General features: G+C 48.5%; 1 protein-coding gene across 1 annotated transcript in view; it reads right to left on the bottom strand.

Annotated features, from left to right (window-relative positions):
- LOC111729586 (ubiquitin carboxyl-terminal hydrolase 4-like) overlaps window positions 1-8,597 on the bottom strand; it is a 10,281-nt gene extending 1,684 nt beyond the window's left edge. Inside the window, exons 1-10 of the mRNA XM_023520565.1 lie at window positions 8,506-8,597; window positions 7,710-7,901; window positions 7,032-7,120; window positions 6,092-6,319; window positions 4,720-4,790; window positions 4,347-4,465; window positions 3,868-4,017; window positions 2,705-2,808; window positions 418-506; window positions 3-17 (exon numbers count right to left, since the gene is read on the bottom strand). Coding sequence (XP_023376333.1) covers window positions 3-17; window positions 418-506; window positions 2,705-2,808; window positions 3,868-4,017; window positions 4,347-4,465; window positions 4,720-4,790; window positions 6,092-6,302 — 759 coding nt within the window. The 5' untranslated portion in view covers window positions 6,303-6,319; window positions 7,032-7,120; window positions 7,710-7,901; window positions 8,506-8,597. The remainder of the gene's footprint in view (window positions 1-2; window positions 18-417; window positions 507-2,704; window positions 2,809-3,867; window positions 4,018-4,346; window positions 4,466-4,719; window positions 4,791-6,091; window positions 6,320-7,031; window positions 7,121-7,709; window positions 7,902-8,505) is intronic.
- Between the last annotated feature and the right edge of the window lie 1,579 nt (window positions 8,598-10,176).

Raw genomic sequence — 10,176 nt, forward strand, 5'->3', positions numbered from 1 at the left:
ACGTAAGCTGCCTTTGTCTAAAACACAAGAGGGAAAAAGTCCATTCACTGGTTGGGAAAAAATCACCCATTCTTCCCAGCTTCTCTCTCACTGTTCAAAACACACCCCTCTTAGGGATCTGCTATCTTGCCCTGTGCATCCACACACACAGGCGACCCTCAAGGCCTTTCCACCTCAGGCTACTTGTGCTGACCCTGCCCAGGGAGTTGGAAAAGGCAGATGCCCTGTGACAGAACCGTGAGGAGAGTCAAGCTTCTCATTAAAGGGAGTACAAGAAGAAATGGCAGCCAATTCTTTCTCCACATTTAGCTCCCACTGTCACTTCAGGATGACTAAATAACCAACTGGCCCAGGAAACTCTTCCTAGCTTTGATCCATAAAAGAACAAAGAGGAAGCAGGTAGCAGGGCCTACTTACCACAATCTGGTCCTCAGAGGCCAGGGACACATTGCTATCATCAAAGTAATACCACTTCCCATTCAGTTTGTTCTTCGCATATGCAGTGTCTGCCAAAAGAAAGCACTCCAGTGGTCACCAGAGAATTAATTGGGCCAGCTTATCAAGCTTGCACTGAACAACAAAACTCCAAAAAATGAAAGAAAACAAAGACCCTTAATAGTAATTTACAGCTTGTGTCTTAAGAACCTAGATAACTCAGCCCCTTTTAAAATCTCCTCAAAAAGGCTTGAAAAGGGTAAAAACGGAGCTGTTGGGGACCATTTTAAACTGTAATTTTAATAAATGACTCTAAAATAAAAAGAGAAATCTCGTGTCAATTTTCAGGGTGGCTAGAAGCAATAATCCTGAGCCAGGCGACCCATATAAGGAACTGAGACTTTAGGATTTAAGTAAAACAACAGCTCTCGAAAGAACACACCAAGTCAAACTCCCCACTGTCCAGGCAGGTGGCTCCTCCTGCCTCTTACCGCCTCTGGAGCGTGTGCAGTGGCCCCGGTATGGGACACATTGGGCACCTGGGTTTGCAGAGCTGGGGGATTGGACAGGAAGACTTAAATTCATCTTTCTCTAAAACTGTGAGTCAAGAGTCAGTGCCTCACTTCGATCCAGCATTCCCCACAGCCAACACTTCCTGTCTTGATCTGACACTATTTCCAAGTATGATGTGTTTACAACAGCGATTCCCACAGTGATGCCCAATTCCTGCTCCGCCCAGACGCTAAGAAATAACAGACTACTGGAGGTCGGGTTTCGGGTCTCAACCCGCTGTGTGATGAGCTGTTCCTCACCATGGTGCCTACTGCACGAAGTGGCAGTGACAAAGCGAAAGGTGACAGACAACACCCAGGGCCTGTCCCCAATGTGTGTGCTTGGCGTTAACGTCAGTGATGGTGGCTCTCAATCTTGGAGTTCCAACTGCAGACCCGATGTGGCCCTCGCACAAGCAGCCACCTCGTGAATGAGGGAACTGAAGCACATGGAGCCCAAGGAACTTGCCCAAGTGATAACGCTTACATGCCGAAACAGCAGTTAAACGCAAGTACATCTGAGCAGCGTGCAGCAGCACAAACAGGTATCAAAGTTAATTGGGGGAGAAAAAAGTTGTGGAAGAGAAAATGCTAAAGAATACGATGCAATCAGGGACCACTAACGGCCGCTCCAGTAGAGCCAGCCCCCATTTTCATCTTCCTGGCTCTCCTACGGCTAGATGTAGCCATGTGACCAGGTTACAGCCAGTGCGATGTATGCAGAGGGCTGAGGGGCACTTCTGGGAGGTCTGCTTAACAGGAAAGGCTGTGCCCTTGTTTTCCTTTCTTCTCATGGCCTAGAACGCAGATACATGGGCTGGAGACTGAGCCGCCATCGGGAGCCAGTAGGTGATACGGTAAGAATGGGAGAGCGGGAGAGCAGATTGCTGAGCCAACGGAAAACGCTCCCCACCAGTACAGGGGGCAAGACTGGGGTAGGGAAATCCTGAAATCCAGTGTGCGTGTAAATGAACTGACACCTCCCACGATGTCCTCTCCTGGGGTCCTAGCGCCCCGGACTGGCAGCTGGACAGCGCAGGTGCAGTAAGGAGATGTGAGGAGACGCAGCTCCTCGCTCAGCGCTACTAGCACCTTCCCGTGAACAGGCAACAACATGGACCAGGTCTCTTCACTATGAAAGTAAACCTACCCATTACACAAGTGATGGAGAATAAGGCAGAGCAAAGAGAAAAAAGTAAAATCAACATTTTGGTGTCTCTCCTCCTACTTGCACCCCCAGTTTCTCTTGTTTTACCACAGCTGTGAAACTCCCTTCTGTAACGATGCCATTTTGTGTAGTTTTCACTTAACAGATCACCGGCACGTCCCCCCACGTTATTAATTTCATTTTGCAACGGCTGTGAACACTTCCATCAAGGGGACGGACAAGAGTGCCGACTCTTGATCACCAATGCTGTTACCAACTTTTCATTGTCATGAATAAGTAAATATCCTTGTGCATAAAGCTTTTGCCAATGTCAAGTAATTTCCTTAGGATAGATTCCCAGAGGTGGGATGATTAGATTAAAGAATATGAAAACTAAAAAAAAAATTTTTTTAAATGAAGGGGCAGCAGGATAAAAATGGCCTGAGGCCTGTGGAGCTGTGTGAGTGAAGTGCTTAGGGCCACGTCTGGAACACAAGAAGAGGCTGGGGAGAGATGACTGGCCGAGGACATTTCAAGAAGGAAGCAGAAGGAAGCAGATGCCAGTACTTACAGTGGCCAACTCCCATGGCTCCGTAATGGTTGGATACAGCAATGAGGTCATACACATAAGGCCTTGCTGACAGGTCACAGACAAACTCGGACATATTCAGACCTCTGAGCACAGAACACAAAAATCGCCTTTAAATACGGTAAACTCAGAGAAGGCTGGCGTAACCCAGCAACCCCTTTTATGCGACAGGCCAGAACGCAGAGGAAGGAACCCTGCTGAAGAAGGAATGAACAAACCGCAACCTGAGGGGCCCAGGGTCTTGTTCTGACCACTGGCATGTTCAAGCTGGAAAAGAAAAGCTTCCTGTAACCCCGACCCCAGATCAAATGGTGAGAAAGGGCTCTGGGCAGACGAGAGAGCTGTAGTAACCGTGTAAAAATGGCTGTTACTATCAAAATTACAACTGGTGCCATAAAAACTTAAGCTAAATACCAAAACAGGCCCCAGAAACCACTTTTTCCCAATATTTTACTTTGAAAATTTCAAATACACAGAAAAGTTAAAAGAATTTTCCTGATACCTATATACCCACCACCTAAGTTCTCTCACTGACTCGTCTATACTTGGATAGATATGTTTATCTATCTACCTCCCCCAAAAACATTTTAAAAACTGCAGTCTGTGGAGGAACTCCCATCTTGTTGACTTACTTTTCTGTGTCAGTTACACTCTGTACCATAGGACGTGAGAGGACACGAGCAGAAAGCCAGTCCCATCCCTATTCCTGGGTCAGGAGCTTGGTGGGTCTACACCCCCACCTACAGCCCAATAATCTCATTCGCCCTGGCAGACGCCTTTCTGGTTGCCTGGTCCCCGTTAATGAGAAACAGCACTAAGCCTGTGCTGTCTCGCTTTGCCCAGGCTCCCTGGGACCAGTGACAGATGGGAAAATCAGTTTGAGCAGGTGGCAGAAGGGACTTGAGAGGGAAGCAGTGGCAGATGATGAGCATCACCCCATGCCTAGGGGGGCACTTGTGCTGGATAGTCTTCCCTGAATGTGGGAGGATGGGGAGTTGAAGTGAGCCAAAGTCTAAGCTCTCAGAGCCCAGCAACACACATCCTAATGCAGAGAAGTCTCTGCTGGCAAAACCCTCAGCCAGTCAGTGCCCAGATGCCCTCCCATTCATTCAGTTTCCTATTGACGCTACAGCCCAGGGACCCACCTGACTGGGAATTCCACGACCGTGTCCAGCTTATCCCTCCAGTATCTACTATAGGAGAACCGTTTGAGGTGGACCACCAGGATCTTCGGCAAGGACCACAGGTCAAACTTCTTTGTGGCTTGCTGATGCTTCTTACAGTTGGGACAGTACCTGAAAAGAGAAACCGCCACTCAGTGAGGAGGCAGGGGGCCAGCGCCACCTGGGCACTCCAGCTGGAGGCAGAGCCGTAGTCCCATGTCCCTTCCTGCACTCAGTGTCAGTGCTTCAGGGCAGGGAGGCCTCTAAGTTATCTTCCAAAACAGGGTGATGGCTTTCCAAGTCTGGAAAGAACAATCTACACAGAAAGACCTGTGTTGTAGGGTCCGCCGTGTAAAAGGTGACACATCCAAATACAAAGGGATCTTGTGTGCGCCAATGGCCCCAGCGGATCCGAGCCCAGGCTGCGTGGCTGCCCCAGCCCAGAGAGAGGAGCTGCCTACCAGGGGTCCTGCTCCCCCAGCGTCTCCATGGTGGTGAAGAGCTCGATGCAGTCTCTCAGGGCCATGGCCGTCTTCTTCTTCTTCTGAGGCTGCAACATGCTCACGTGCTTCTCGTAGGCCTGCGGGGAGCAAAATGCTGAGTTCAGCTGGGGAAACGTCTTACCAGCTGGACCCGTGACCCCACAAGTTCTCACTCCTGGAGTAATATGTACTTTCTGGAGCCTCTGAACATACGATGACAAAACCCTTAAGTGCTTGTCATTCTCAGTCTAAAATGTAATTCGTTAAGTTACCGTGGACCTGAGAGTGACCCTAATACACATCCAGAGCAGAAACTAGCGTGCACGCTGATTGAGAACCCCAAGTGACCTACCTCAGATTCTTGCTCATCATAATAAAGGCTCCGGGTCTCACTGTCCCAATCGATGGCCAGTGTGGATCGAGCTGTGGAGGGGGACCAAAGTGTTGCTCATTACTGAATGGCCAGCAATAAGAGAGACTCTTCAGGTGACAGGAGTGAAAAGGACCACACTCAAGCTGCGCCATCAGCACGTGCTCACCCATCACCAGCCAGGCTAAGACCAACGCTATGCCTTTGGCCAGCCAACGCTGAACCCCTAGACCCCTAAATCCTTTAGCAAAGATTTCCTCGATGCTACAGACAAGCTCTAAAAGAGCTAACTATACAGAATTCTGAAAGGGCATAGGTCAAGACTGAGTAACAGTGACCAGATTTACCCTCCTGCCTTAAACCGTGAGAAAATCTGACAAAACTCATGAAACACCCGCTTTCAGACACTGGGTATTGGGCAGAGCAAGAGTGAGATTCCTGAGAAACAGAAAACAAACAAGGATGCCACACTGCCCCAGCTCACTGCCTGGAGGATTATCCAGGCCACAGCGTCGGGGAGGGGGAAGGAGAGAGGCACACGGAGTTGAGGAGTCAAAGACTAGAGTTCTGGAAGATAGCTAGAAATTGCAGTGTATGTACTATAGAGGAGGGGGCTACAGAGACAGGGGGAAAGAGATACAGAGATCCAAAATATCTCATTAAAGTCGTCGCTTAAAACATTTTTAAAGAGGTATAACAAAATGAAGAGAGCTAGCTAGCTAATTTCTTCTCTAACGCGGGGTAGGGGGAGCTAAAAGGCACAAGAGATACTTTTGCAGCTCCCCTCCCGTCCCTGTGCAGGTGTCTTCACCGTCCACTCAATGCCTGTCACACACAACACACATCTGTGTGGATGCCTCTTTCCACCTGTAAGGCAGGCCCCATTACAGGCTCAGGGAACAGAAAGCCTACAAAACCCATGTCCATCCTCTAGATGGATCACATCTCATGTACATCTTTATAAAACAAAAGAAAATTGCATTTCTTCTCTCGTAAGTGAAATGAGTTTGGGGAAATGCTGCCACCCAAGAGGGCCACAGACATGTCATCAACCCGGAGCAAAGTCTGTGAAGGGTGATGGGAACGGAGGGAGCTCTCGCTTCCGTTTGCAGTCATCAAAGACCAAAGAGAAAAGCCAGTTGGGGGTGGGAGTTGGGGGGGGCAATGTATGCATGCATGCGTGTGTCTGAAATGGTCTTTAGGGAACTTTAAGCCAAGGATCACACAAACGTCTGTTTCTGGAGCTACGCGGAAACCACGAAAGCCCAATACAGTGAGTACTGAGAGCGAGTATTTTCAAATAGATCCTAAGTCCCCAAGAAGCCCAGTTTGAAAGGTTAGAGAAAGTGCTTACAGTTGAGTTTAAGTAGTTTTCCATCCGTTGCAAGTGAATTTATGTCAGCTGTTCCATAGGAGTTCACGAGGCTAAAGGTAAAAAGCTTTTTAGCGCAGGGCCGACCTCCGATCTTCTTCTGGGTGGTCTCCCCGTGGTCACTCCCTGGCTCGTCCTCCCCACTGCCTTCTGTTTCTGAAAGCTGCTCCTTGCCTTCCTCCTGATGTTCCATTTCTTCTTCGTCTTCTCCTGGCACACAAATGAAAAATAATATGTATATAATTTGCCACCATTTTGATGTTAAAATTTTAGTTTAATACCTAACTATGGTGTTTCCTTCCAGATTTTATCCTGAGTGTGCAGAACGACATCTATCCCTTTGCACTTACGAGGCACCTGAAGGTGTGCCCCTCATCACCACCCAGTAGGACAGGCACAGTGGGCACTGCGCTTCTGTGACGAGTCACCCAAAGGCAGAAAGGGAGCCAGCAGTCCTGCCAGTCCTAAATTTAGGCCCCTTGCCAGTTGGTGGTTCACTGGGTTTCACTCCATGGAGTCTGACTCTGCAGACTGCATCATCAGGCCGAGAGAAAAAGAGCAAAATTAAACCCATACTCCATACCTAAGAAGGCAGCTTGGTAAGGAAGGCAGGCAACTTTTAAATGTTACAATAAATACAAATGTTAAGTGGAAGTCTTCGGTTCCTCCACAAGAAAAAAACTGACCCTCAACTAGTATTTACTGAATGTCTCCCAGGTGCAGATACCACGTCTAAGAAGATTCCATGAGGTGCCAAAGTCGGGCAGCGGGCACCAGCAGAGAGCTCTTGGGTCTGCTCTGTAGGCAGCGCCCTGCCACAGCCTCTGAGCTGCCCTCTCCCGCATGTATGACACCTCTGGAAGAAGAGGGAGGGCAGGAGGGACTGGGTCTGTCACAGCCCCACAGTGTGGTGAGCACTCACCTTCACAGCTGCCCCTGGAGCCATTGCAGGTCCCCGGCTCCACGGGCGAGCTGCCAGACTCTTCAGGCAATGGCTGTTTTATATAGCGGCTTGAAAAAGAGAAAGAAAAAAAATCATTTGTCAGTTGTAACATTTACATTTTCTTCACTACTTAGCTAGAGGTAGTCCATAATTTACACATTTAGCTATTCGTAAAGCAATTTATGTAAAAAAAAAAAAAAAGGGCTTAAAATCATGTGATGGCTCAGCACTTCAAGAAACCCAAGAGGTCAGATGTCTAAATACCAAGTCGTTTCAAGTCTTTCATGAACGTCATGTGGCACCATCATTTAAAAAAGTATTTCCCAGTAACATTCATCATAAGCTTCAGAACGATACTGGACTACTTCGAAAATTATATTCAAGTACAAATGCCATCAAAGCACTAGACTCCCTAAAGCAGGTGACTGATGGGTGTGACAGACAGGATTCCAGGGACCAGAGGAGGCTTAGGTGCCCAGCATCATGGTGCTGAAGATGTGCCAGACACCCCAGCCCAACACCTGCCTGGCCCTCCCAGGGGCTGACAGCACCATGTTTCTACCAGCGGCGGGCACTCGGTGGGGGGCGGTCACTATCATTCATCACCGGGCCCATCTTGATTTCATATAACAAGCAAATCACATTCCTGCCACCAACCTGATACGCTCACAAACAGCCTGGTACAAAGACTCGAGGGTTAGCTTATGCTTGGGGACAGAAACCAGCAGTGGCTGTCCATACAGCAGTGCCCCGGAGGAAGTGCTCGATGGCCTTGACTTCTTCTCCCTGAAGTAGACCGGAAGCGTGACACATTCCGAGCCATCCGCAGAGGTGCTACAGACCTCGTACCTGTGTCAATCACATAAGAGGGCACGTTTAGGATCAGGTCCCTGTAAGCGACAGAGCTCTGAGCTGCAGCTACATGGTGGCCAGGACTATGGTTATTGGGACAGAGCATATTTTAGCACAAAAGGCAGAGAAACCATTTTCAAGGCAATTCTAGGGGCTGGGTCAGGAGTTCCAAGGAGGGTCACTGTCAGCACAACGTGAACCTACACAACCCTCCTTCCCCCAACCACAGCCTCAAATTCTGTGGTCCTTCAAATGAGACTCAGCGCAGATGACGGCTGTCATCCAGACCACCACTCTAGACACAAAGGCACATAGGGGGCCTGGCCACCAAGATCATCTTTTTGTCACCAAGGAGCTCAATTTTTAAAAAGTTTCCCAGCGCCCTGTCTTTTAATAAGACAAAACATTATACAAGGATGTACACCTAGAGTAATAGCCAAAGACTCTTTATTTCAAATGAGGAAGCAAACTTATAAAACTGTTTGCCATCTTTGTCCAAAAACATTGAAGTAAAAAGAATCATATCTAATTTTTAAAAAAATCAGAGATAACCAAAGAAACTGCTAAATACAAATCAATGATTTTGAAAAATGTGTCTTACTTAGTGAATACATGGGATTGAGGAGATTTATAGATGTTTTATCCTGGAACAGATGTTACCAAAATTGCTGGCAACCGACTGTAGTCTTTCCCTCTTCCTATAGGGGGAGACACAAACTTACTGATTCAATTTTTGAAAACTATAATCACAAACACACACACACACACCCCTCCCCAGATGCCTGGCAAACAGTCTTGACTGCAGTAAATGCAGGACGAGTTCTAAGAAAAACTCACAAAATGTCCAAAGTGTGCTCTAAGGTAAGGACCTTATGGTCTAGCATCAAAGTCAAGAACCAGGCCTTGGAGTGAGGCTGGCCCTGGTTCCAGGTCCAACGCTGATAGTTTCTGGCTGCTGTGACCAGGCCAAGAGCTCTAAATTCTGAAACTGTTTACTCAATAGACAGCACAATTACCCAACTTACACTGCAGTGGTGAGAATTAAAAAACTTAGTAGCACAATGCATCACATGCTCAAAAAGTATTTGACACTACTACTGTGTTTTCTTAAGACAGTTATTAATCCATCTATAAAACAATTTCCTCTCCTGTTGGTTGGGCCCCAAGCCCTCTCAGGTTCCCTTTGTTGATGGTGGTTTCCCAAGTTCCCCACGGGGTGATGCCTTCTCAGCTCAAGTGTGTAGTTTCCAGAATTGAGGGAGTCAGACACAGACACGCCCCAGCTCTGCGGCCTGGTGGGAGCCTTGGCGCTTTGTAAAGTGAGGGAGGGTGGTGGTGCGTGGGGAGGCGGCCTGTGCAAGTGTGAACAGAATGAGGATCCTGGGCGTGGTCAAGAACTATTTCTTTCAGAGTGACCGAGAAGTCATACGCCCAAATGTAAAGGAAGGAGATGCCTTTGCGCACTGCAGTCCTCAGCCAAAGACAAAAGCCAAACAAAACTTAAAAACCTTCCCCAGGGGAGGCAAGTTACTGGAGGAAATCGAGGAAATTGGGGAAATCGGAGAGGTAGCTGGGCGGGGTCCACATTCAAACTGCTCCACTCAGTCCACCCCACCCACCTGGATGAGGGACATATACAACGTCACAAGGAGGGAGCGGCCCAGACACAAGATGATATGGGAAAGGCTGAGGGGAGCCGCTGGAGCCCAAGTGTACTGTCCCCACAGGTGTGAGAAAACCAATTCTCAGCTTACAGGATGTTAAGAGCTGAAAAGGGCTTTTTAAATCAACCCTCTGTCATTCTGAAATGGTACCTATCTAAGGGGCTGCTGACTGTGGCACAGGGAAGGGACAAGACTCTCCCTGTATGACATGCCTTCTTGCCTTCCCACGGTCCTTCACGCAGCTGAGACTCTTCCTGAGAAAGGCACTTCTAACAGCAGGACCACGTGAAGAACCATCAAATAGGCCTTAACAGGAAGCCGTGTTCACGCCGAGGAGAGTGATCTGGAACGTCTGGCTCAGAAGTGCCAGAAGGCGCTGGGCGCAGCTGGCTGCCACAACTCCCTAACTGCCATCTCCTGCACTTCACGACCAGGGCAACTCCACACGGTCCCCAACTGCCAGAACCTCTGCTCTAGACACACCAACAAGGCAAAGCCTCTGGAACGTTTCCTCTGACGCCCTGCAGCAGAAACAGCTGGGTACTCACACAAAAATGTCATCTCGAGGCATGATGTGGTTTAACCCTTCATCCATTTGGAAGATTTTG

The sequence above is a fragment of the Pteropus vampyrus genome, unplaced genomic scaffold (assembly GCF_000151845.1).
Source record: "Pteropus vampyrus isolate Shadow unplaced genomic scaffold, Pvam_2.0 Scaffold271, whole genome shotgun sequence".
Classification (NCBI taxonomy): domain Eukaryota; kingdom Metazoa; phylum Chordata; class Mammalia; order Chiroptera; family Pteropodidae; genus Pteropus; species Pteropus vampyrus.